This window comes from Lepidothrix coronata, unplaced genomic scaffold, assembly GCF_001604755.1.
Source record: "Lepidothrix coronata isolate B3197 unplaced genomic scaffold, Lepidothrix_coronata-1.0 Scaffold92, whole genome shotgun sequence".
Lineage (NCBI taxonomy): Eukaryota > Metazoa > Chordata > Aves > Passeriformes > Pipridae > Lepidothrix > Lepidothrix coronata.
The window spans coordinates 11,773-38,168 of record NW_016690272.1 but is presented as its reverse complement, the minus strand read 5'-3'; the positions used below and the strand labels follow the sequence as shown (position 1 = coordinate 38,168).

The following is a 26,396-nucleotide window of genomic DNA, read 5'->3' as shown; positions in this document are numbered from 1 at the left end:
TGACAGTCCCCCTCAAACCCACCAAACTACCTCCCCACAACCCCACTGACAGTCCCCCTCAAACCCACCAAACTACCTCCCCACAACCCCACTGACAGTCCCCCTCAAACCCACCAAACTACCTCCCCACAACCCCACTGACAATCCCCCTCAAACCCACCAACCAACCATCTCCCAACCAACCATCTCTGCCCCCCCAACCCCACAAACAACCTCCCCCCCAAACCTTGCTAACAACCTTCTGCCAATCCCCACAATCAACCACCTTCTAAACAACCATCTCCCCCAACCCTACAATCTTCCCACAAACAACCACCTCCTAACCCCACAAACAACCTCTAACCCCAAGCCCCTCAACCATCTCCCCCAGCCCCCCAAACAACCACCTCCTCCCAACCCCACAACCAACCACCCTCCTCCAAACCCCACAAACCAAACCGAATCCTCTGCAAAACAAACAAAAACCTCTCTCTTACATAGGTTGTACCAACACGCATCTCTTTTTTTTTCCCCTCCTCTCTTCCTCCTGCAGAGTTCGATCCCAAGGATGGATTTCACGGAGGCCTATTCCGACCGGTGCTCGGCCGTGGGCCTGGCAGCCAGGGAAGGGAACGTTGAAATCCTGAGGAAGTTAATTGCTCAGGGATACAGCATCGATGTCCCGGATAACAGGAGGTGGGTGCCCATCCACGAAGCGGCAGCACACAATTCCAGTGAGTGCCTGAGGCTGCTCATTCGTGCAGGTAAAGAGAACTTAGTAAATAGTGTGGTTTTCTGCTCGATTACCCTGTCGTAGAAAATAGAAACGATGTAGATTTATCGTGTTCTTAACTTGTTTTGGGAGTTTCTGCGTGGTTTCGCAGCTGTGGTAAAGAGAAATTGGCAGGTTGTGGCTCACCAGTGACATTTGGAAGAGGCACATTTGTAGGCCACACATCTCAAATAACTCCCTTGTTTTCTCGAAATAACTGTATTTTGGTACTTCGCTGCTGAATATCCCACTTTCCCCCTCCTCATCCCTCCCTGTAGCCCCATCTGATGACTACATCCACTCGAGGACGTTCGAAGGGCTGTGTGCTCTGCACCTCTCGGCACGTCACGGGGCCTTGGAATGTCTCCGTGTCCTCCTGGAAGCCGGGGCTGACCTCAACGATGTCACCACCGATGCCACCACCCCGCTCTTCCTAGGTCAGCTTTCCTGAAATCCCAGAACAACCGAATTTAAATCAAGTTCCTGTTCCGTGTCCCATAGATTTGTAGCCTGAATACCAGGCTTAAGGCTCAGATGTGGAGTGGCTCTGGAAATCCCCCTTTTATACTGTCTCCATGTTCCATGGGAAAAAGGGACAAGAGAAACTTGCTTTTGTTATCTGTCTTAACACAGTGGAGGTGGAATTTTAACAAGTTTAACTGAAAACTTCGTGGATAGTTTCCATTCTCCAACACGGTTTTGGGGTGTAAACACATAAGACAGTAAGAAGAAATAAGACAAATTTAAAAGAATTTTGATTATTGTGTCAGGAAGTTGTCAGTGAGACCTTTTGAGTTTTTCAGCGAGTTCGTAAATCCAAATATTTAAATTCTTTCTTTTGAAAGTTCTTTAATAATAATTATTTTTCCTTTTTTTTTTTTATTACTGTTCTATTGAAGCTGTTGAAAATAAACATACAGAGGTCATAAAATTTCTGCTCCAACACGGAGCAAATATTGAAGGTCCTCATTGTTGGTCTGGATGGAATTCTTTGCACCAAGCTTCTTTTCAGGTAACCTTTAAGCACATCCTGTAATTTCCATGTCACTGGTGTATTCTGAATGATAATTTATTTCTTTTATTGCATTTTTATTGGATACATTTTCCTAACCAACCTAAGCAGTCATAAGGTTGTACTTACAAACATGTTGGCTTAATGGTGCTAATAAACTCATTTAATTACCATTTGTACTTATCACATAAATGAGCAAATGTGATAAATTAATTGAAACTTGTCTGATTTATTTGACCATTAATTATTCAATGCATCTTTAGAATATTGATATATTGTGTCTTATTTCAGTTTGGAGCGTGTGTGGGGGGAAAACAGGTTATGTAATTTCCTTGCTTTTCCGTTGGTTGAGAGTAAAAATACTTGTTTCAGGGTTCCACTGGGATAATGGAAATCCTCCTGGAGAAAGGGGCAAGCAAGAACTGTAGGGATGACTTTGGAATTACCCCCCTGTTTGTTGCTGCTCAGTATGGCAAGCTGGAGAGCTTGCGGCTGCTGGTGTCCCACGGTAATAACGAGCCTTCATTTCCCTTTCTGAACCTTCATCAGCTGTCACTAAACACAGTTTTAGTTCTGCTCTTGCACGTAATCTGAAATTTTAGGTTGAGGTGGTTTTTTTTTTTCTTTCCTTATTCCTGTGGAAAACTCGTTGAGTTTGGAGTCGCGCCGGGGAAAAATAATCACCGGCGAACGTGACTTCGGTTTTGTTTTGTGTCAGGTGCAGACCTCAACTGCCAGGCCAAGGACAGAGCCACCCCCCTGCTGATTGCTGCACAGGAGGGACACTTGGAATGTGTGGAGCTGCTCTTGGCAGCAGGGGCAGACCCAAACCTCTACTGCAACGAGGACCAGTGGCAGTTACCGATTCACGCCGCGGCCGAAATGGGCCATGCAAAGTAGGTGGTGGAAAAGGCGCCCAGAAGATTCTGGTGACACAAATATAATCCCCAGGGAGGAAGTTCGGGCCTAAAAGGAAGAAAAATGAGCGTTCAAACTGATTTGTAGTTTAGAAGTCCTGATTCTTTTCATGTTTTAAATGTCTGTTAGTAGTCTCTTTCAAACTGACAGAGAGTAGGTTTAGATGGGATATTGGGAAGAAATCCTTCCCTGCGAGGGTGGAGAGGCCCTGGCACAGGTTGTCCAGAGAAGCTGTGGCTGCCCCAGCCCTGGGAGTGTCCAAGGGCAGGTTGGAGAGGGCTTGGAGCAACCTGGGCTAGTGGGAGGTGTCCCTGCCCATGGCAGGGGGTGGCACTGGATCATCTTTAAGGTCCCTTCCAACCTCAACCATTCTTTGGTTGTATAATTTTTAATTCAGCATCTAACCTGGATTTGATCCACGTTCTAATGAGTTTAGAGGGTTTTCCACAGTGCTGAACCAGATACCAATTCACTTCCTGGCCATTTTGCTCTCCATTATAAAACATAAATGACATGGCTTTATACATGGCTTGAACAGTTGCTAATTAGAATTATATTCCTAACCAGTAAGTAGCAGAAGTAATTATGTGCAAATATTGAGTTAGCTGAACCAGGCAGAAAAATCAAAGCCACAAAAGAGTCCCTTTAACCCTTTCAGAAATGCATTTGTAGCTTTGGCCAGTTTGAGTGATACAAGTCAGTTCCACTGCAGAAAGCCAAGAGTGCAAGGAAGTTTCTGGAGCAGCAGGACACTGGGGAGAAGGAGCTCTCAGGAACTCCATGATTTGCACATATATTTGCACGTAACTGGTGACCCCTAAGCAGGACCAGTAAGTTCCAGTAGCAAAGGAACTGGTGTTTGTCACTAATGTGATGTAGCCTGGAGCTGTGAGCTATGAACAGAAGGATTTTTCTGTTCCACTAAGAATTAATTTTTATTTGCAACTCACATTTCCAGTTTGATTCCAGACTTCAGAAAAGTCTGGATTTAATGTGCAGCTCTAAAAAGGAGTGGGGGATAATAGGAAAGAGCTGAGCTGTCCCTGGTTTGGATTAAAATATTTATTTCCAGCCTAAATCCGTGCCAAAGCACAGTGTTTGCCCGGGACCTGTGTATGGAGTTATCAAGGTTGTTCTATGCAAGCTGGGGAGTGAAAAGTCAGGATTTTCTTCCAAACCGTGTGAAAATTGACTGTGTATGTAAAATGAATCGTGGCATGAGATCAGAAACCAGTGGTTTGAAATATCTGCAGGATCCTGGAGCTGCTGATCCCAGTGACTGACCGGATCTGTGACAAGGGGAAGGGCAAACTGAGCCCTGTGTATTCCGCCATATACGGAGGGGACGGGGCGTGTCTGGAGATGCTGCTCAAACAGGGCTTCAGCCCAGATGCTCAGGAGTGCCTTGACTTCGACTGCAGATCCCCCATGTGCATGATCTTCCAAAAAGAGTAAGGAAACCTCTTCTGTTTAGAAACTATTCGTGCTTATACCACCTTTTATTTAACTTCAAACGTGCACTTTCCCGCCTTCCTCCCTCAGTTGTTGCCTGTCATTCAGCATTTTTTCCAGAATGCTGTTTAGTTCCCCCTTTGCAGACACTCCTCCTTGGGAATATTAATGCCAAGTCCTGCTGTGTGACTCGTGTGCTGCATTAGGGAAAACATCTTCAATAAAGGCTTTTAAATCTTCTTTAAACCCAGATTCTAACAGAGCCTTTCACTTATGTGGATCAAAATTGATGGCTTAGGTGCTGCCTTTAAATTCATTAGAGGTTCATTAGTGGGGAATTTAGTCCATGGAATTTAGTCCTAGGAAGTTGTCTTTAAAAATCCTTGGATGTTGGTTTTTTCCCCCTTCTGTCCTGGTGTTGCTTAATAATAAATAATTTAGGAAGGGATGCAGAGCAGGTAATTACTTTAATGTCCTGTGAATGAGGCAGGTAACATATATCACCACTTTCCCGAAGAGATGTGCCCTCTAATCATTAACTAAGCTAAAAAGCAGCGCACTAATTATCGGTCATAATCTCAGTCGTTATCACAACACCATTATCAGGTCATCACCTTGCTGTGATGGATAACCACAAAAGGATTGTAGTGAAATGGTTCTGTTTTTAAAACCGGAGCTCCCTGCAAGGAGCTCCCTGCATATACGGCTGGATGCTGAAAGTGGGAGATGCTTTCTGAGGGGAAAACTTAACGGGACGCCCCTGTTCCTCCTCCCTATTCCCAGGTATTTTCACTTCATCGACGTTCTCCTGAAGTACGGGATCACCCTCCGGGCCGTTAACTTGGGACACTGCCTGTGCCATAAGAAGTTCGCTTTGTTTCGGCGCTTCCTGAGGCTGGGCTGTTCCCTGCCCTCCGGGGAGGAATTAACGGATTTTATCCACTACAGCAACACGGCGCACAAGGAATACAAGCAGTGGCTGCCCTCCCTGCTCCTGGCTGGCTTTGACCCCCTGAATTTCATGTGTGCCCTCTGGTGAGCAGAGCCCCTCGCCCCCCTACTTACTAAATACCATGGGCAAAGCTTGGTTTATAACCTGGGCTTTCCCAGGATGGGCTTTGATAATCAGTTGCCACGATCAGGAATGGGAGGGGCTGTGGAAAGTCTGAGATAAATCATTCGCACGCCACCACGTCTGGAGCCAGGAAAAAAATTCGGTGTAGGAAGAAAGCCAGACTGGAGGGAGGTTGCTTTATATCACTCCCCCGGAGAAAGGCATCACTGCCCGACTTTTATATAGAACATCCCTTAATAGCCCCCAAATTCACCTCAGATTTTGTAGGGGTGTGTGTAAATACTGTAATACAGCAATGGTAAGAAGAATTTCAAATGGGAGAAATAGGTCAGGAGGGATGGGATGGGAAGCAAATGGGAAGTGAAGCTGGGCCAGGGCTGGGAGGAGAGGAAACGGATGCGGTTCAAGATTGTTAAACAAAACAATGTGGCAAATGTTCCAGTCTGGGCTTTATTTTTTTGTTTGTTTGCTTTTTTTTTTTTTTAATTTAAGTTTTTCCACACAGAAATAACGGCTTGGTGATGTTTTATATTTAGTTGGGCACTACAGAATTCAACTCCTGTTTAAAGTTCTGAAATATTTGTATTTTCTGCTGGCTGTAGTAAACACCCTACAGGGTTGCAACTCAGTGACTGAACAAATCTCACTGTCCTTGCATATCACACATGGTGCTTTTTGATATTTTATTCCCTAACCCACAAATACTTTTTATAGCAATTACTTCCTCTGTTTAAACACCCACTTTTTAATATAACACCCATCACACCGTCATCTAGAAAAATAACTTAGTTTTGGAAAGAAACGGAGGGAAGTGAAATTACATCAGTAAAGACTTGTGCTATGGAATTACTTGGGATTTCTCTGTAGTGGCTTCCTGTTTCTAGGCTTGGGATGAAGGTTGTTAAGGATTTGTCAGAAAAGCTGTGTTGTTCTCATTATTCTATTTATGCTGTTGTGTAAAATGGTATTTCAGGGGAGTTTTTGTCACGCAGGATTTTCTCCGCGAGTGAGAACGTCCTTAACTTTGTCCTGGAGTTCATGAACTGGAGCAGACTTCCTCGAGGTGTGGAGGAACACCTTTCCCAATACAAGGAGAAGTTCACCTGGACTCCCAAGAGCCACTTTGGTAAGCAGAAGAGGCAGGAGAAAAAAAAGTCTGTGTGTGTGCCAGCTTCCAAGTTATTTTTTTATTTGATATTCCAAATTATTTTTTTAATTTGATTAGTATTTCCAGTGGAGTGTCTGTCCTGTTCTGTCCAAAGCTTTGGGCGGTAATTAAAATACAAACCGTAAAAAAATCAAATCTGCTCAAAAATGTGGTCAGCCAAAATATTCAATTGGTTGCCCAGGAACTTTTGGCAGTTCTCCCTTCAGAAAAGCGGCTTTAACACACAGGTGTGACCGAAAAATTGTGCTCAGGTGTCTGTTAGTGACTCCTTTCAAAGCCAATTCTTCTTTAAAAGATCTGTAATGATTTCTGAAATGTGCAGGTGATAATGTTATGTAATAATGCTTCCTTTGGAATGTTTGAGGCCAGAAGGATGTTTTTGGAGCTAAAAAAAACCGGTTTAATTGGGGGAAATTGAGGTGAGGTTCCCTCTTTGTTTCCTTTGCTATTAGTAAATATATTTGTGTTGTAAGAGCATCCAGTAACCACAGCTGAAGAGGGAAAGGGAGCTGGGGGGGCAAAGGAAAGGGAACAGAAGAATTCAAGGACTGGCAAATCCCTTCGCTGCGGAGAGCTCCGCTCGTTACCTTCCAGAGCCCGGGGTGGGATCCAGGGAACTGCAGGCGGTCCCACGGTGTCCCTGATTGACTCGGGGTTCAATTTTCCAGCCTTCATTCCGCCCCTGTCTCACCTGTGCCGGCTGGAGATCCGGTCCCTGCTGAGGAGCGACCGGCTGCGCTCGGAGCGCGCCATCCGGGAATTGCCGCTGCCGGTTTGCCTCCAGGAATACCTGCTCTACCTGGACGTGCTGCGGGTCAACGCTATCCCAGACCTGGAGGATTCCCCGGGGCAGGGAGAGCAGGCAGCTTCTCCCACCGCTCCCTCCGCGGCTGAGGATGCAGGGAGGAGTGACACCAGCAACACCAGTGCCTGAACTCTGCAGGTTTTGTAACGGGAATTGGGAGACACGACTGTAAATACCCGCTGTAAGAATTCTTTTCAAGCTGTAGTTTTATACTACGTCTATAACTTTGCTACGACTTCTCTGATTTATTGTTTAAAAAGCCCGTTGTAGCTTTCGAAGTGAACATTTTCTGGCTTTGTTTTTTTTTTTTTTTTCTAACTCTTAGGGGATAAATTGAGCTTGTTCAATGAACACAGCTTACAGAGTGGTCAAAATCTGTCAGTCGACGCTTTATTCCAAGTACAGCGTTTACCAAATGGCACAACCTGACAGTCAGGGAACACAGTATTGCATCATTATTGCCAGTTTATGTGTTGGGGAGGAATGTAGCTGAACCAGACAAAGGCAAATAACATAAGAAAGGAAATTGTTTGCTGAAGGAACAGTGGTTCTCTTTTTTTTTCCCCTTCCCTTGGTCATCACTATTTGGCGGAATGTCGGAGCTGGAGGCTTGGAGCCTGCGCCCAGTCCCTCCCCTTGCTCAGCCCGGGGCAAGGCAGGGAATGTCCCCACGGGCACCACCGTGTGCCAAAAAAAATCCCTCCTCTGGTGAAGTGAAAAAGGACCCTCCGTCCTCATGGCCGGGCAGGGACATCTTGGGGAGCACAGCGGGGTCCCTCGCTGGGAAAGCCCTCGTCCTGCAGAGGAGAAGCTGCTGGGAGCACTGGGATCACTGGTAGTAGATGCTGAAGGCGTGGAGGATGTACAGGAAGGCTGTGAGGAAGGCGAAGAACTGCACAGGAGGAAGAAGAGCACAAGCTGGGGTGAGCCGGGAGAGTCCAACCCCACCTCCTCCCAGTGAAGCCTCCCAACCTAGAGCTCTCCCCAAGCCTCAAAGAAGAGGCAAAGTTCCCAACTTTTCCCAGGAGCCAGCCCTGCAAGGTGGACCCTGGAAGCCCATGGTGGCTGCACAGCACAGCCAAGGTGAGGAGCTGAAGCTCTGCCCGGTGAGACGCTGCCGGGCTCGGAGTGGCTCTACCATGGCTTTAATGTTTGCTGCTGCCTCTCCCAGGGGGAATTGTGGTTCTCCAGCCTGCCCAGGGTGCTCCGGGCCCGCTCACCGAGGCGGCACTGTTGAGTTGGTAGTAGAGAGGTGAGTTGGGGCTGAACTCAGAGTTGATGGTGGCGTTGGCCTGCAGGACAGCGGCGCTCATGTACAGGATGGCCGTGGCACCGTGGTACAAACTGTCCTGCAAAGCAAGGCTCGGGTGAGTGCTCCAGAGGGACACACAGCCAGACAGGGCTGGGATGGACCCTCCCTGCCGACAGCTGCCGGCGTCCTGGCCCCTCCTTACCAGCACTTTCCAGTTCTCGCTGTTCCTGTGGAAGCCCAGGAGGTAGCTGAGGAGGAGCAGCAGGGAGATGAGGCAGGAGGTGAGGGACACGTACATCACCCATCCCTGCAGCAACGGGAGGGACACGGAGGTAGCGGCGACGAGGATCCACACCCAGGTCCCACAGAGCTGCCGGGGACAAACAGGCGCCTCGGGTGAGCACGGGATGAGGAAAACTCCTTCCCTCCAAGTCCCTCCTGGGCTGGCCCCAGCAGCCAGCGGAAGCCCTGCATCCTTCCCGGAGCATCCCGGCACGACAGTGGCACCAGTTTCCTTGAACACTCATGGGAAGTGAGTGTTCCTACGAAAGGGAGAGGTTTGCTGCCGCCTTCCACACAAGGAAATGTCTCACCCTGAGGCGTTTGGTGCTTGAGCAGAAAATTGGGCTTTTATCTGGGAAAGGTGAATGGCCACAGCGTCGCCCCAGCCCTGCCCCGCTCGTTAATTCCCAGGGCTTGAAATCCAGCACGAGGAGGCCTCCTCACAGCTCCCCGCACCAGCCCCGAGCCAGTAGCTCGCTCTGGATCCACCCAACAGGTTTACTGTGCACAAACAGCACCAGGGGTTTGTCAGGATGAGCCCGTGCCATCCTGTGCCATCCCAGCTCCGGTGGGTGAAGCCCGGAATTGCTGCGGGGAGCTGAGCCCACTGGCACAGCAGGGATTGTGCCTGTGGAGCAGCGGGGTGTGGGTCTCCAGCCCAGTGTCAAAGTACACCAGCTATTATTGCAGCCAGTCACACTGGGTGCCCTCTGGACCCACGAGCACTTGAAAGAATCGTGGAATGTCACACATCAGAAGACGCCCAATTGCCTTCAACCCCTGGGAAGACTCGATACAGGATAGACAGAGACAGGCTTGATACAGAGAGCGAAATTCCCTTGATTTTCAAGCAGTTTCTAGGTGCTAACAAGAGCTGCTTGTGCCCTGAGGAGCCAGCAGCTCTTCAGCCTCTCCCAGCCCTACGGCAGCCAGTGACCCTGGGATGGAGCTGGAGTGTACCTTGTCCTCAAGCTCTTCCAAAAAACCCTATCACGAAGACCACCTTTGTGCATCCAGCCCAGGCTCAAAGCCAAGATGTTACTTCCCACGACCACTGTCTCCGGGATCATTTGGGGGCTGCTCCCAGGAATTTAGCCATGAGCCAGGTGCCGTAACGCAGCGGAGCTCGGGATACTCACGATCTCGGGCAGGATGAAGGCGTAGGGGATGGTTTTGAAGACGGCGGGTCCGGAGGGCAGGGCGGTCTGTGTGGAGGTCGTGGAGGGACCCACCGAGGCCATGTCTCCTCAGCTGACACCAGGATCACTCGGCTCACCCTCGCCTGCACCGGGTTTTAAGGGACACACCCGCGGGACGTAATCACAGGAACCAGCCCAGGCTGGCACTGCGCCGGCCCGGGAGCCCTCGGCACCCGCCCGGCACTGTGGCTCCACACGCCCCTCTGCCAGGGCTGGGAGGGCAGCGGGACCCCGGCCCTGCCACACCGTCAGTTCAAGGTCATTACCCAGAGGGGAGAGGAGAAAACTTCCTACACACCGGGGCAGAAATGTTTCCTGCAAACAGTTGCCGTCCTTGGCACGCTTCCAAGCCTGAAATATTTTCCCTTCCACTGTTGTTGCCTCCTCCCCTTTCTGTTCAGGTTTCTGCTCCGTGTTCACATCAGACCCCTCCACGCCCTGCAGGCACATCCAGCCTTCCAGAAGTGGCTGGCAAACGATTTTGACAGGCAACACTCTGGAACAAGCCGGGAGGGTTTGCCCCTGTGCTCCCAAGTGCCCTGAAAGGTTTGAGAGAGAGTTGCTGGGATTTCTGCGTCCTGACGGATGCACTTTGGATTCGGGAGGCACTCGCTGCTTCATCCAGCAGACTCTGCCTCGCCCCAGAATTCCCAGATAGCTGATGGGATGAAAGGCTGAAGGTGACCCAGAGGGGACAGAATCACCTCACTAACTGGGGCAATGTGCTCCAGCAGGAGGACACTGTCCCAGTAAGGTATCCCATCTGTGTTAGGAGAGTCAGGTGATGCCCCAGGAACTGCCAAGCCTTGTGTGACACAGACCAAAGATCAAATCCATATTTCCTGTCTGAGCCCTTCCTAGGCCGGGGGAAGCGCTCTGTGGCATTTCTGGAGGCTCCAGGGCACAGGTGCTCCCGTGGGAGCTGCTCTGGGGCTCCATGCGCTTGTGCTTGGAAGATCTTGTTTTAAATCATTTCCCACCTGGCAAAACTGCCTGGCCTGGGCTTAAGTCCATCAGACACAGTGGCAATGTCCCCATCACACTGTAGGAAGCATCCAGATGCTCCAGCACTAAAGGGAAACCGGATTAGTAACTTCCCCCTGGGAAGCGGCAGCACAACCAGACTGCGGTCACAAGGCGCTCGGGGAAAAGCAGCTGGCACAGGGGTCAGCACGGAGGGAGCCATCCCAGGGGAGCCAGTGCCCTGAATTCCCACCAGCTGTTAGGTGTGTTAGGTCAGGCACATTCCTGTGAATGGCCCAGCCTTCTCCTGAGAGGGGGAGAAAAGCAGACAAACAGTTTAAAAATGGAGGAACGTGCCGTCCACGGGTTGGGCAAGAGAGGATTTTTTCCCCTCACCTGGCTGCCCTTGCTCAGCAGCATTCTTAAGGATCTCTGCTGTTCCCTTCCCTGCTCCCAGCCTGCTGGGGGACAGGGACAAAGGGCCTTTTGTTCACCCTGATTAAAACAACACTGGGAATTAACTGGAAGAAGCTGCACGAGAGGAGGAAAGTGCTGAGAAGTGGAGCCTCAGCTTCGGCAAAATACGGCACTTGAAGTGGCTACAACAGGTAGTGACAGACAAGCAGAGCCTTGTCCAACGTTTGTCAAAAATTGAAGTTACACTGATAAAATAATTCCAGTCTCTCCCAAAATGTAAATTTGTTAAAATACTCATTACAATTCAATAGTACGGTCCCTTTGGTAAGAATTTATTTGTGGTGTTACCCCGTCCTTAGAGAGCCTGAATTGTTCTTTAATCCATTAATTCTCCAGGATTTTTCCTCACTTCTCCTAAGAAATCATAAGCCAGCTCTGAGATGTCAAAGGCTTTGTGGGTGGTTTCTGAGGACAGCAGGTAGTGCAGAGCGCCGTCGTTCTCCCGGCTCTTCTTCAAGAAGTCATGGATCGCCTTCCAGCGGGACATTTCTGCCTCTTCCTCAGCCCACTTGTAGCTGGGGAGGAACGTGGACTGGAGGAGAGGGAAGACAGAGTCGTGGTACACCAGGACAAACACAGACTTCAGGAATTCTTGATCTCTCTGCAGGGAAGAAAATACTTGAGTGCAAACTTGTGGTGCTTCCAAGCACTTCTCCAAAGGATTGTGCACAGGGAGAAGATCAAACCAAACAAGTAACCCCCAGTACCAGGATAACAACGGGAAGAGATTTGACCTTCCTAAACAAATATCCATTGTCTTGGATAAGCCTAAAGAATACAAACCATAGATCAACAAATCTGCTCTCTAAAGCCCTGCCAGTGCTCCCACAAACCATGGGCACTGAGATTTGCTTGTGGGGTATTTATATTCCTTCCTAAAACTAGTGCCACATCCTCCCTGCCCTGGGAGGATGAAACTCTGCTCATTTTCCTGAGGTGGAGAGAAGGAGAACCAGGAGCTCTGATCCCGCGCTCCTCAGAGCAGGAGGTGAGGCTGCCCCTGGGTGCTCCAAGGTGAGAATTATGTGTTCCCCTGCAGAGGCCAGTCTGGAAAACCCAGAAGCTTAAGGATCAGCCTGGTCAATTATCAAACACACAGGAAGGATCCTGACTGCTGCCAGCAGGAAAACTCCTGGAGCATGGAGCGTTCCAGAGCCGCGAGGGCCGTGCCCAGCATCGAGCACTTCACGGCTCAGCGGGAGATGTGGCAGCTCAGAGTCACAGAGCCATGAGGGGTGAGCACCCTGCAGGCAGCAGTCCTGCCCTGGGAGGGGCACATGCCAGTCAGGTAAAACTGGATGGTTCTGGGATCCCGGGGAGTCACCGATTCCGTGAGCAGCTCCCCTTTCCTTTTGGATGAATGGCCCTGAAAAAGCCATTCTGACTCAAGGGTTTGTGTAAACAGGGAGCAATCCTTGTGCACGGGGAAGGAAACATCCCACTGCTGCTCCCAGGAAGTCCTGGATGGAGAGCCAGTGGTTTCCCCATGGAGCTCCCTGCAGCTGCTCTGTGGGCAGACAGGAGGTGGGGCAGGGTGAGGGCGAGCCTGGTGACAGCTGGGTCAGTTCTCCAGCTGCCTCCACACCAAAACATGGGATTAAAACTGTCTGGGGTGGGGAGATGGGAGGAATCTGGGGGCCTTTTCCCAGGCAGACCTGAGCTTAGAGGTTGGAGGAGGGCAGATGATTTTGTGGGCATGCACAGCCTCTTTTGTATCCATGGAAATAACACGTTCCCCGCCACCAATGCTGAGACAAACAGTTACAAGTCAATTTAATTATCCTCCTCCTCCTGGTTTACTGTTATAAATCAGAGTAAGAAGTGTTGAGAACTCTATTTAACATGTCTCTGTTTTTTAAGTAAGTGAGAGGAAAAGCTGAGCAGCAATAACACTGACAGGGAGCAGCTAGTTCAGACTCCACTGAACACATGGAAAGAAAACCCCATGGTTTGTTACCTTCTCAGTTCTCTTCAGCGTTCTTTCTCTGTCTGCCCAAGCACTCTAAAAATGAAATGTAAAATCAGACCAAGGCTGTGGAGAACTTTATCTTTTCACAGGACAAAAACACCCTCAAATTTTGTCTGGAAATCCTGACAAGGTAACGTACCCGAAGCGCATCCATCAGGTCTGGCTGATCCAGGAGCTGAGGGAAAGTTGCTAAAATAGGATTACAGATTAAATCTGAAACAGAAAACAAACACAATCACAAGGCTAAGTACAGAGCACATCCAGGTACTCAGTACATCCCCTCCCCTCGGATTTTTCCAAAGGGAAAATGAGCTGTAACAGTTCTCCTGAGGGCAGGGAAGGCAGGAGAGCTCCCTAACAACTGAGTTCTCTGACTGTAGCCAGCTCTCAGTGGCTGGGAGACACACCAGGAGAGCAGACACACAAAAACCAGCTCCTGGTTTACTGGGAGCACCAGCAAGCATATATTCCTTTTAAATATTCCTCATTTACCTGCCTGAGGGGTTTTCCCTCATTCCTGCACCTGCCTTTTTTTTTACACACAGCTGCAACTGTGCTGCTTGGTTGGGATGTTATGGATAAACACACTTGGGTTCTACCTCGACCTGGCATGTCTTGTGTGGCATTTTAAGAGAAGCAGGTACCAAGTGGCACAGAGAATTTACCAAGTGGGGTAAATCCCACTGCACAGGGATCCTGGTGCTTTTTGGGCTGCCTCCCACGAGAAAGTGCTCTGCTCCTGTCCTTATTTTCATTGATGAGATTGTGGATAAGATTACAAGTGACAGAGGGCAGAATTTTGGTGGAAGTCTTTCCTTTCTCTCGTGAGTTCAAATATTTAATATACACTGTCCTTTCTTCCTCTTGAAGCTGATGGTTTAGTAAACACGAAGGTTTTACTAAACCAAAACATTTAAAGGCTGCAGGCCAGAACTGATGCCTCCTGTGAGACAGAGCAGGCATTTTAAACTGCCTGTTTCTGAAGTGATGGGTGATTTTGTAATAACAGAAATCTTCCTTAGTGACACACAGCCAGAAGAACTTCTGAAACACCTTTCAATCATTTCAAATGAGGTCTGGATCCAAAGGGGTGCAATTTTAATCCCAGGAGAGCCTGATCTGCTGTGCCAAGTTATGAAGATCAAATCAGGTAAGTGTGGCAGTTCTCACCTCGTCTTTAAAACTAAGCACTTCAGTTTCTCTCTGTGAGTTTATTAATTAAAGCATTAATTTATTTTCACCTACTGAAATCAGTACGGGCAGGATGTATGTTAAAGCTGAAGAAAATCAGGAAGGGAGTTAAGCACCTCTGACAGACGAAACTGTGATTCAGGTGCTTAAGTATGATAAAGATTCTAAGTTAAAAATGTCAGCAACTGCACAAGGGAATTTATTTGCATAGGAACAGAAGATTCATAATTCAGTCTGGAGACGAGATGGGAGAAAACACAAGAAAATCACTTTTGGTACCAATATAGATTCACCTGTAGTACAGTTAAGAAATGTAAATTTTCCATATTTCAAATGGATTTTAAAATGGGGAAGGCTATAAACTGTTATTAGTTTTGTTGAATAAGGTACAGAGTTGCAAAATCAGGGCAAGCCCCTGAGTTCTAAAACCAGAACTCTTCCACTTCTGTCTCTCCCTGCGTTAGTCAGTGAGTAAATAGTAATTAAAAAATAAAAATAAAGAGGATGATTTACCTCAGTGACAGAAACACCTCAGAGAGATGAGCAGAGAGGGTGATTCTCTGGAAGAACCTGAGCTTTCTTTGGCTCTCACCTGTGCTCTGCATGCTCGTCCTGTCCCTCAGGAGGGCGTCTCCGAGGATTTGCCGATAAAATGCCAAGAGATGGACGGAGCTCGTGCTCCCAATTAATGTTTCTGGCAGAAAACTGTTGGGCAAACAAAGAACAGCAGTTGAGGCTTTATTGAGAACTGCTCCTACAGAGCATCATCCACCAAAACCTGAGGGAAAGGACAGCTCCATGGAGGTTGTTTATTCATGGCATCTCCATGAATCCATCACCGCTTCCGGACACTGATCCCCAGCTCCAAGGGCCCAACTCCTGCTGTTGCAGTTTTCCATCTTATCTAAACTTAAATTAAGACTTTATTTCCAACAAAATAAGCCCAAGCATCAAACAGACATGGAGTACAACATGCAGGTGACACGAGCCTCGGGTTTTTCCACAGCCAGTGTTCCATGGGAGGGGAACACTGATCTCTGGGACCATCCCGGGCTGTCTGGAATTCTTTCTCGCTTTGTACTTACTTCAGGATGTCTCTTGTACTTACTTCAGGACATCTCTGGACTGCACACTCGGTGACCTCAGCTTCACCAGCAGCACAGGCTGTTTCCTGAGTGCCAGGAACTGATGGAAAACCCCACCAGCTGCTGCAGGAACAAACCCGCGGGAATGGAATCAGCCAGGTGGAAAGAACGGCCAGAATTACATCCCAAAAGCCTCATGGGGAACTCTTTGCCACCCAGCACTCCACAGCCAAGGGAAGTGCAGGTAAAGGAATCATGAAATCAATGCAAAATGAGAACACAGCGACCCAAACCAGGCTGTTGTAAAAGAGGCACAGCATTTGCCACGGCGTTTTATTTAAATCACACTTAGGAGAAACCACACACCTCTTCTTGATATTGAGGGGTCCACCTCGACACCTCTCTCGTAGGGAGTCCCACCACTCAGCAGCAGCTCGTACATCCTGTCAGAAAAGAGCAGCACAGTTAAAAGAAAATATTTAAGGACATGAGAGAACAGCACAACCACTTTCTGAGAAAGGAAAACCCGCTCTCTCAAAACCTGACACACCCCTCCATGTTATAAGCAGTGTTTTGGATGCAGTGACTGCACCCAACTAAGCAGCCAAACCCCAGGTGATAAATTTGAAACCTGCATTATACTGGGAAGTGAATTATTTGGGGAATTTCTTGTATTGGGAAGTTAATTATATTGGGAAGTTAATTATTTGGGGAATTTCTTGTATTGGGAAGTTAATTATTTTAAAAGCAACCAGCAGCACTGATTCTTTTCCACAGCTCCAATATTTTTCTTGTATGAAATTCAGCAGCTGTTTCACTGAAATGTTTTTGAGGAGTCATCACTGCAATGTTTTAGATCTTCCACATGTAAAATTCCTTAAAGAATAATGTAATCTCAGTTCTCTCGAAGCAAGCGTGAAGTTTAATGTGTAGATACCACGTTTAACTTAATGAAATAGTAAAACAAAATTAGAAATGGGATTTAGAAGAGATTTAGAGACTTAGAGAACAGTGGGTATTTTTTTTTGCCCTGTAATTTAGATAAATTCAGAATATATATACATATATATCTACCAATATTTGCTAAAAAAACAAGTCTTGCAAGTCTAAGCTATGATGAATCATTTCTGTAAATAGACAGAAAGCTTTTCTACACTTAACAAAATAGAAAGTTATACACTTTATTATTCTTTTAGATCAGTGGGCCCAGAAACTAATCATAACTCAGCTGCAAAATACAAGTTTGTTCACACTCTCCAAGAGAGATTCACTCACAACAACTCTCATCTGATTCCAGGTCTTGGAAACCAGTCTCCAAATTTTTACCTGGGAAAGGGATAAGCAGCAAAGTGCACACACAAAGAAGAGGCAGAATCCCAGAGGACTGGTCTGGATGAGCAGTGTGTGAGTATGGGAGGTGAGCTTTACTCACAGTGTAAAACAGGTGTATGTACATGGGGATGTGAGGACAGAGAGAGCACGAAAACGTGTCAAACTCACTTGGAAGGGACGGGAATCCCATTAGAAGTGAAAAGCTTCAGGAATGCCCAGCCACAGCTCAGCTCTCCCCTTACACCTGTTGACTAGGAAAAAAAGAGAAGCATAAATGCTTTGAGCAGCTGAGCAAAGCACAATTAATTATAATCACCCCATCAAAATCGTTGTGGTGACACCCCCCCCTTTTCCTCTTTCACCCCTGTGTGTTGAAAATCACAACCTGCCTTCCCTTAGGGTGTTTTTTCTGGCCTTTGCCATCTCTTGTGCTAGAACCTGTCGTACTTCTCAGCAGCACATCCGTCCCAGATGGACAGGCTGCATCTGGGCAAACTGGAGTTAGAAACCACTGTTCATTCATGCTGTTGGAACAGTTAAAATTTTAGTTTCCAAACTGTACAGCACATCAGTCTGAAACAAATCACAGGGAGAGAAAACCTGGAGGAGTGAAGAGAGAACTGGTCCTTCGTGATGCCATGACAGAAGGTGTTTGGAACAAGTTTTTTCAGTGTAACCACAGGTCTGCTCATGGCCATTAGTCAGAAAGCTTTTATTCTCTAGTTAGGGGCATTGTCTGCCCATAGGATCCCTCCATAAACCTGCACTTGGAGGGATTTATGCTGCACCTTCACACACTCACGTTGCACGTGTAAGTGATGCCAAGCTCAAACAATATCCCAATGTCTGATGACAGAGAGTTGGACCTGACAAAACAGTCACCATCCAGCAAGCTGGGTAAGAGGCCCATCACCTGAGACAGAGAGAGGGAGGGGAAACAAAGAAGTTAATGTAACTGTTTGAAACAAATCTTCATTTTTAAAGGCCATCAAGCACATCCCTCACTCACACAAGACCTCAGACCCAATCCCACTGCAGATAAAAATGAGAAGAGAACCAGTTTCAGTCTAAACCTTATTCTTTTTTCTTTCCATGGAGCACAGCTGTGGAGCACACTAAAACTCCGTAGAGTTTTAGCACACTAAAAATAGACTTCTTAGTGACAAGCAAGAAGCTTAAATAACTAGTTATTCAGTAGCTGTGTCACCTACCCTTGGAGAAAAGGTCCATATCTGAGGATTTTTAGGCAGCCACGTGGCTCTCACCGTGTGGATGTTACTCAGCACCTAAACATGACAGTGTGGGGGGGAAAAGCTAAGGCAAAGTTTTTCTGGAAAGCTCTGCTGCTGTAACAAAGTGCAGATTATCCCAGGTTAATCCAACAATGCACACAGCAAAGACAACTGGAAGAAAACTGCTGGATGTGGGTATAAAAAGCTGCTCTGCAGATAACACAAAAAGGGGCAGAGGATTGAGGGCAGGGGGGAATCTGACCCTGACTCAGCTACTCCCAGGCCCACCCCAGGAGAGAGATCAGCCCAACCCCACTCATCCCCACAGACACCAACGAGCCACAAGGCACAAGGGCAGGTGGGGGGACCGAAATTATGGGCTCAGAGAAACTCCTGCCCCGGCCCCTCCCAGGGCAGCCCAGCCCAGCCCTGAGCCCCAGGGGCAGGGTGTGACTGTCACTGTGAGTCAGGAGCAGCTCCCTGGGGCACTTCACACTGCCCAGGGGAGGAGAGGGCAGGGGAAGGGCACTTTGGGACTGCCCCTGGCTTACTGCGGGATGGAAGTAGTAATGGGGAGAAACCAAGGCAGAAAAAGGGAGGGATGGAGGTGCTCTGTGGAGTAACAAGGGTGGGACACAGGGTAAGTGTGCAAGTTTGGCCATGCCTGGTGCCTGTCAGTGCAGCCTGTCCTGTTTGCTCATTAAACCCATTCAGAACTGTTTTTCTGGGTGGATGGGCTCAAACCAGAGCTATCTGAGCGTGAGTGTCGAGCAGCCTGGGGAGGCAGATTGTGTGAGTGAGACAACTGGAGGAGCTGGCTAGCAGAGAACCCAAAGATCCTGGGGGCTCCACAGCCCCTCGGGTCATCCCTGCCTCGGAAAGAGCCCTCGCTCACCCGCGTGCCGTCGAACAGGCAGAGTCGGACGTGCCTGCTCAGCACCTGCACGCTGGCTCCTGGCACAGGGATCATCTTGCAGCTGCACAGACTCACAACCTGGGACACTCTGGTCGCTCTGGGATGGATCTGGAATACAGCACAAGGAAGGGTTAAACCTCCAGGGCCCCCCTGCCCGTGTGGTTTTGTGTTTGGTGAGTGAGTGAGGTGGTCACCACAGGGATTCTCCCAGCCACGAACTCCTTCATGAGCCTTTAGTTCTCCCCCGAGGAGATTGCTACAGGTGTTTTAGTGGGATGGACTAAGTCCTAGCAGGAGAAATATTCCAAAAACGGTGCAAAAATGAAGACATGATCGTTAGCCAGTAGGAAAGAAGACAAATTCAGTTTGTGATTTCACAGGGCTCGTGGTTTAAAACTTCACACCAGTCACCCACTGCTTCACCCCAGACAGGGAGGGAATCCACAGACTTAAATGGCTCTTAAAAGATACCCAACTTGACAATTTATACTGACTTTTTGCCTAGTGGAGAGCAGGATGTGGTAACATCTCCTGTCTAAGGAGTCTGGGTGGACACGGCAATCTCTCATTCACCCACCAATGGGAAATCCTGCCACCAATTCCCACCTGGAGACCCCATCACTTCCCCAACCCAAAGGCACCGAGGCTCCCTTACCAGTGATACTCACAGTGTTTTTTTCAGAGTTCCACACCAGGTCTTTGAAAGCCAGCTGGGATGGAGTCAGCTCAGGCTGCAAGTAGGAACTCGCTCGAAACTCATCCCCTACAACAAGGGTGAGTTTGAAAATCCTTCATTTTTTTTAAATCATCTTTATTGCCACAAAATGAACAACACCCAAAACTCGGGTCCAGCTGAATATTTGACCAAACGAAACTATGCAGGTGTTTTCTGTGAGCGCTGGTTACCATTTGTAAGCGTTCTGCAGTGTTTCATCCCAGGAGAACAGTCATTTAATCAACAAAATGAGCTGAAATGTTTTAAACTAAAAGATAAACAAAACATGAGATGTGTAATCATCTTCCCCAAGGAAAAGGGAAGATTGAAATAAAATTTAAAAAAATCATCATTTCCTCCAACGTCAACAGGATCTTCCAAAGAGGAAAATCTTTGAAATTGTGAGGAAATTTGTCAGGATTTCACACAGATAAATTAAAACCTAATTGAAGGGGGTGGGGGGGAAAGCCTGTTATACAGTATTTGATGGGTCAAATATAGCCAATTATAATTAAGCAATACTGGTTGTACTCCAACAGGCTGGTGACCAGGGTGAGGAACTCACCACAGCCCCCTGAGAATCCTGCACTGGAACTATCAGGAGAAATCCTTACCTTTCTCTAGGAGCTGGAAAAGCATGGATGGGCGGAATCCTGTGGGAACTGCTCCTATGGTGGTCAGTACCTGCACTGTGTCATGCTATTAAAACCAAAATTGTATCAGTGTTCCTGCCATAATTCAACAGCTAATTTAGAACTCCATTTAAACCAGAGATCTGGTGCATGAGCCACCTCATCTGAAGCATTTCTGTGGCATTTCTTGCTACCAAACACCACCTCCCCCCCCAAAAAAATAGAGATGCTAATTAAAAAGAACAATCTGTAATATGAGACACCGTGTTTGGTAAAAGGACAAAGCTTATCTGCAGAATAATCAACATTATGAGAGGTGTAAGAGGTGCACCCACCTCTGTGATGGCTCGTACAGCACTCCAGTGAGAGTCTGTCCTGGAAGAAAAATGGGGGTTTTTAGAACATAGCCTTGTGTGGACAAAAATTTAAACACTAAATATGGGTCTGTTTTCAAATAGCAGCAGCTTCCTAACCACATCTAACACCTCAGAACTCCCCAACAAACCCACTCAAGAGAAAAAAAAAACACGTGGCTCTTGTACAGGAAAGAACCAAAGACCCCTGTGAGGTAAGAAATGTACTGCCAGGTTTGAGGAGGAGGAAGAAGAATTTTATACTTATTTGCTTTCACATCACTCCTTTTACCTTCTTTTAATTTCAGTCCCATCTGCTGTTTCATCCACCACTTCTATGTGTTCCTCCCTCTCCTCCTGGCTTTCTTCCTCTTTCTTGGGAACCTGCAGTTCAGATTCAAAAGGGCAGAGGGCTTGATTTCTTCCCAGTTCTGTCCTTAAAAGTGCCCTCTCCAACCACAGCCCACGTTAATAGCTTAGAAGAGGAGAAATTCTGTCTGTGATGCATCACTGCAGCTGCAGAAAACTGCCCAATATTTACATGGACTCACTTTGCAGATAAATCATTAAAAAGCCCAAATTAATCCACAGCAGCTTGCAGCCATCAGAGCTGATCTTCAGTGACAAAGATGATGACTTCCATAGTCAAGAAACTTCTTGGCCACATCCTCACAAGGCACAAAAATTCTGCTTTTGATGGACATCTCCACCCCCGTGGATAAAAACACGGCGTTATTTCCCAAAAACTGGCATTATTTCCAAACAGCTGGCATTATTTCCAAACAGCTGACATTATTTCCAAACAACACACTCCCCACACGAGCACTGTGCCCAATGTTATGCAGCTGTATGATCATTGAAAGCCCAAAGGTGAGATAGGACAGAGGTTGCAGCACACCAACCGCAAGGTAGGTCTTGGGAACGAGGCCTCTCTCCCCCTTGGAATTTTCAGCCACCCACCAGCCATCCACCTTCTTGTCGTGGATAAGCAGGATTTCACCTTTCTTTGGCATTGGAAGGAGAGACAGAGACAAAAGACAACCAAATATTTACATTAAAACCCCACAAACCCTTGATTTTTTTTCCTACAACAGAGATCCCAGACGCTGCCACGACAGAGGGTGGCAGAAGGACACTGGACTCCAAGAAAACTCCATTTCCCCCCAGATCCCACAAGGAGCTGTGTGACTCCCAAAACCATAGGCTTTAGTTATAGTTATTGCTTAATATAGACTGATCTGCAGTAAAAGCCCTTTACAGAGAGTATTTACCTGAAATGTGAGATCCCCTTCCTGCTGTGCCTCAAAGTTTCCAACAGCAACACATTCTTTAACGTTTGGATCATCCAACAACTTCTCCTCATCTTCTTCTTCTTCACTGTCTTCCTCCTCACTACTTTCTTCATCTTCACTCTCCTCCTCTTCTTCATTTCCATCTTCTCCATGACGAGCTTTCTGATGTTCCTCATCCCTACCCAAAACCAATCAGACTGTTTTTATTCTCCTTTTCACCAAACTTTTTTAAAGTGCTGTCAGACACAGCGTTTTCAGTCCTGTGTTTTGCTCTCTGTCCTGAAAAACTCCAAAATCCCAGCGGTGCTTCCTCCCTCCCTCTCCTCCAAACATTATCCAACACCCAGTGAGCCAGAAATCACTGATCTTGCGAGCACTTCTTTTTCTTTCCTTCTATTTTTCAGATAATAAAAGGGATGAACTAACAGCTTTTCAGGGACCTTTCCAACCATTCTACAAAACCACAGGTTGTGTGTTTGAGCTACTCACACTCTGTAATACTTTGTCACGTTATCCTGACCCAAGACAAGGAGGAGTTTCTGCAGCTGCTGGGAGAGTTTTAGCAGCAGCTTCTCCTCTTCTTCCTTCCTCTGGCTGTAATTCCCCACCGGTGCGGGCTCGTCAGCCTGACAAAGAACACAACAAAGTGCCCAAGGAATCAAAGTTCCCCTATAAATTTAGTTTTCCAGACATGCCTTACAAGCTTTCCCCTCCCTGGGCTGCTCTCGCTCCCTCTTTAGTGACATTTTCCTTGCCCTTTCCCTCTGCCAAGGTGAAATTCCACGTTAAATTTTGAATTGCACTCTCTGCTTCCAAAGAATGCATTGGGCTGATAAAACATTTTATGTGCAGGACTTGGACACAACAAAGCATTAAAATAAAATAAATCGATATAAATAATATAAATTGGAGAGAAGCCAAGCAGGGACTGTGCTGTGCTGGGCACTGCTCTTGTCCTGAGGTGCATCTCAGATGGAAGGTTGGTGGTCTTTAAATGCTTTCCGCGGTGAATTTTGGAGGAAACCACAAACAAATTCATCTCCACACTCACTTTTTTCAAAGCATGGAGAGCACTTGTATTCTCCTCCACCAGTTTCTTCAGCTGGATACATCTGCACGGAAAGCAAGACAGACAGATGGTATTTTCTTAAAATTCTGCCCCAAACTGTCCCTGCTGACTGAAAGGCGTCATTTTAGGTGCTGTGTGTCCGGGCAGATTGAGAATTCCAAGCCCAAACAGCAGCTTGGCTGATTATTCCCTGCGAGGTGCAACCTCCCACTTGCATTTGGCAGAATCCCAGCGTAGCTGGGGTTGGAAGGGACCTCTGGAGATCATCCAGTGCCAAGGCAGGGTCACCTGGAGCAGGTGGCACGTGTCCAGGTGGGTTTGGAATGTCTCCAGGGAGGAGACTCCACACCCTCCCTGGGCAGCTCTACCAGTGCTCTGATCCCTCCATGGAAATAAGTCGTTCCTCATGTTGAGGTGGAATCTGTGGTTTAGTTTATGGCCATTGCTCCTCGTCCCATCACTGAACAGAGTTTGGCCCCATCCTCTGACACCCCTTGGAGATATTTGTATGGATTTATGAGATTCCTTCTTGGCGTTCTCTAGATTTTCCTCAGCCCCGGCGGGCTGGGCAGCAACCAGCCTGCAAAGGAGGAGCAGGGAGACATCTGGACAACCGGGAGAAGAAGGGAAAGGCGGAGAGGGAACTCTTTGCTCCTTCTGATGCAGAGTGATGGGGACGGAGGGATCTCTTCCCACGCACGGAGCAGAGCCGGGCGACTCCTGGATGAGCGTAAGACAGGGAGCGAGGGTCGGGGTTCGGGATGGGGCTCGGGACCCCCCTCACCTCTGCCGAAGGGCCTCCCGCTGCCCGGGGGTGGCGGCCGCGCTCTCCGCCCGCAGCGCATCCACCTGGAACGGGGACAGGGGGAAACGGGGGCGGTCAGGGGCCGGGCCCGGCCGTGTCCCCCCGGTATAGCCCCGGCCCGGCCCGGTACCTGCTCCCGCAGCTCCCGGCTCCGGCGCTGCACCCGCTGGAGCGGCCCCCGCGCCCGCCGCTCCGACATCGTCACCGGGCAACGGGAGCGGGGCCGGCGCCGCCCGATGACGGACCGGGGCGGGGCCGGGCGGGGGTTCGCCCATCCCGGGATGCGGGGATTCACCAGATCCCGGGACACAGCTCGGGCAGGGACTCGCCCGATCCCGGGGCTCAGCCCGGGCAGGGATTCACCCGATCCCGGGGCGCAGGGATTCACCCGATCCCGGGGACTAGGGATTCACCCGGTCCCGGGGCTCAGCGGGTCCAGGGGTTCATCCCATCCCGGGCAGGGATTCACCCGATCCTGGGGCTCAGCCCGGGCAGGGATTCCCCGGATCCCGGGGCTCAGCCGGTTTAGGGATTCACCCGATCCCGAGGATCAGCCCGGGCAGGGACTCACCCGATCCCGGGGCTCAGGCGGTCCAGGGATTTCCCTGATCCTGGGGCTTAGCCGATCCAGGTATTCCCCCGATCCCAGGGCTCAGCCGATCCAGGGATTCACCCGATCCCGGGGCTCAGCCCGGGCAGGGACTCACCCGATCCCGGGGCTCAGGCGGTCCAGGGATTTCCCTGATCCTGGGGCTCAGCCGATCCAGGTATTCCCCCGATCACAGGGCTCAGCCGATCCAGGGATTCACCCGATCCCGGGGCTCAGCCCGGGCAGGGACTCACCCGATCCCGGGGCTCAGCGGATCCAGGGATTCACCCGGTCTCGGGGCTCAGCGGATCCAAGGATTCATCCCATCCCGGAGCTCAGCCCGGGCAGGGATTCACCCGATCCCGGGGCTCAGCCGGTCCAGGGATTCATCCCATCCTGGCGCTCGGTACCGCACCCCCGGCCCTGCCACTGCGGGAGCTCCCCAAGCTCCAAACCCACCTTCGTACTGAAGAGCCCCGGGAGCATTTATTTGGCTACAAATTATTAGGCGTTTTGTGATCTTAATCACGGGATCGATAAGGTTGGGAAAGAGCTCTGAGATCATCAAGGCCAACCCTCAAGGGGTGCTTTTCCCCCCACCCCAGAACTTTTAAAACTTCATTAATACAGTTGAAAACCAGCGGCCTGCAACGTGCAGTGAATCCCCTGGCACCTCCCAGACCCCAACAAATGCTCTCCTGGAACTCCTTAACTATGGGAAGGGAATTAGGAACATACTACACCTTCTCCACAATTCCTTATCCAAAGTGCCAGGAGGAATTCTGCCTCCAAAGCCAACATCCTACATTTAATTTACAGGCTCACCCTGCCAGCGCACGAGCTATTTCACCACCTAATTGTCCCCACGAGCCTCCATAATGAGGGTTGTTACAAGTGCCCATAAGGCACGTTTTCATATTCATTTCAGAAAAAAACACATGAACACCATGTCATGATTTTGGCCACTTTATTGTGTCAGCAGTGCTTCCTGGCAAGGGCAGAGCAGCAGGCTCAGAGCTGGACAAGTGCAGACTACCTTTGGAATGGGGCAATCACAGAACCACAGAATCATTTGGGTTGGAAAACACCTCCAGGATCATCGAGTCCAACCTGTGCTGGATCCCCACGTTGTCACCCAGCCCGGAGCACCGAGTGCCATATCCAGTTGTTCCTTGGACACCTCCAGGGATGGGGAGACTCCACCACCTCCCTGGGCAGCCCTTTCCAGGTCTGGTATCATCGCTCCTCTATCCTCAGTATTTTGTTAGGCCTGTCGGACACAGTTTGGGATCCCGCCTTCTGAAGGGTGGAAGAGAAACCCTGGTATTCCATGGACGCTGTCCTTTTCCAGCAGCCCTGGTATTCCATGGATTCTGTCCTTTTCCAGCAGCCCTGCTATTCCATGGACGCTGTCCTTTTCCAGCAGTCCTGGTATTCCATGAATGCCGTCCTTTACCAGCAAGCCCGCTATTCCACGGTTGCCGTCCTTTCACAGCCCTGCTGTTCCACGGATCCCGCCCTTTTCCAGCAGCCCTGCCCTTCCACGCGTGTTATCCTTCCCCAGCAGCGCTCCCACCGGCGGGGTGGGGGGGTGGAGGGGAGCCCGGCTCCCGTTTTCCCGGATCTCAGGCCGCGTCCAGCTTTTCCTGGGCAGCGGCGAGGCGGCGCTGGAGGTAGCGCTGCCTCCAGCGGAGGAAGCGGCGGCGGAGCCGTCCCGCCTGCCAGCCCACGGCCACGCCGGCCGCGAAGGCGGCGAGCAGCGCCCAGCGCACGGCCCGAGGCCGCAGCGCCTCCAGCACCATCCCCGGCCCCGGGATCCCGATCCCGGCACCGCCTCCCGCTTCCGCCGCGCCGCGGGGCGG

At 49.2% G+C, this 26,396-nt stretch overlaps 3 protein-coding genes and 1 long non-coding RNA gene across 8 annotated transcripts in view; 2 read left to right on the top strand and 2 right to left on the bottom strand.

The window, feature by feature from the left end:
- ASB3 (ankyrin repeat and SOCS box containing 3) overlaps positions 1-7,719 on the top strand; it is a 15,029-nt gene extending 7,310 nt beyond the window's left edge. Inside the window, exons 2-10 of one of the 2 annotated variants that reach the window (XM_017821832.1) lie at positions 533-743; positions 1,030-1,188; positions 1,651-1,763; positions 2,136-2,271; positions 2,482-2,659; positions 3,935-4,132; positions 4,917-5,168; positions 6,201-6,334; positions 7,045-7,719. In XM_017821832.1, coding sequence (XP_017677321.1) covers positions 548-743; positions 1,030-1,188; positions 1,651-1,763; positions 2,136-2,271; positions 2,482-2,659; positions 3,935-4,132; positions 4,917-5,168; positions 6,201-6,334; positions 7,045-7,310 — 1,632 coding nt within the window. In that variant the 5' untranslated portion in view covers positions 533-547 and the 3' untranslated portion in view covers positions 7,311-7,719. Of the gene's footprint in view, positions 1-532; positions 744-1,029; positions 1,189-1,650; positions 1,764-2,135; positions 2,272-2,481; positions 2,660-3,934; positions 4,133-4,916; positions 5,169-6,200; positions 6,335-7,044 lie in introns of those variants that run through there. The other variant, XM_017821833.1, reaches the window with a different exon arrangement.
- On the bottom strand, positions 7,550-10,042 carry MALL (mal, T-cell differentiation protein like). The gene is made up of 4 exons (XM_017821836.1): positions 9,855-10,042; positions 8,636-8,803; positions 8,402-8,530; positions 7,550-8,073 (listed from the first exon to the last, which is right to left on the bottom strand). The coding sequence occupies exons 1-4, from the start codon at positions 9,954-9,956 to the stop codon at positions 8,011-8,013; spliced, it is 462 nt and encodes a 153-aa protein (XP_017677325.1). The 5' UTR covers positions 9,957-10,042; the 3' UTR covers positions 7,550-8,010.
- Positions 10,043-11,285: 1,243 nt separating this feature from the next.
- On the bottom strand, positions 11,286-24,144 carry NPHP1 (nephrocystin 1). 3 transcript variants are annotated; one of them, XM_017821828.1, is made up of 20 exons: positions 24,076-24,144; positions 23,925-23,989; positions 23,123-23,183; positions 22,561-22,697; positions 22,051-22,249; positions 21,682-21,783; positions 21,072-21,163; positions 20,762-20,801; positions 20,409-20,493; positions 19,748-19,842; positions 19,059-19,187; positions 18,143-18,217; positions 17,734-17,844; positions 17,100-17,182; positions 15,966-16,042; positions 15,623-15,722; positions 15,107-15,219; positions 13,463-13,536; positions 13,312-13,356; positions 11,286-11,955 (listed from the first exon to the last, which is right to left on the bottom strand). In XM_017821828.1, exons 1-20 carry the CDS (start codon positions 24,142-24,144, stop codon positions 11,671-11,673), a joined length of 2,037 nt encoding a protein of 678 aa, XP_017677317.1. In that variant the 3' UTR covers positions 11,286-11,670. The 3 variants fall into 3 exon arrangements, with proteins under 3 accessions (XP_017677317.1, XP_017677318.1, XP_017677320.1); XM_017821829.1 differs by having other exon boundaries at positions 11,286-11,886; XM_017821831.1 differs by lacking the exon at positions 21,682-21,783.
- On the top strand, positions 13,566-23,865 carry LOC108500682. 2 transcript variants are annotated; one of them, XR_001875951.1, is made up of 7 exons: positions 13,566-14,473; positions 15,628-15,843; positions 16,897-17,016; positions 19,762-19,853; positions 20,334-20,470; positions 20,888-20,994; positions 23,684-23,865. It is a non-coding gene; the product is annotated as an uncharacterized LOC108500682 (long non-coding RNA). The 2 variants fall into 2 exon arrangements; XR_001875952.1 differs by lacking the exon at positions 20,888-20,994.
- Positions 24,145-26,396: the final 2,252 nt, after the last annotated feature.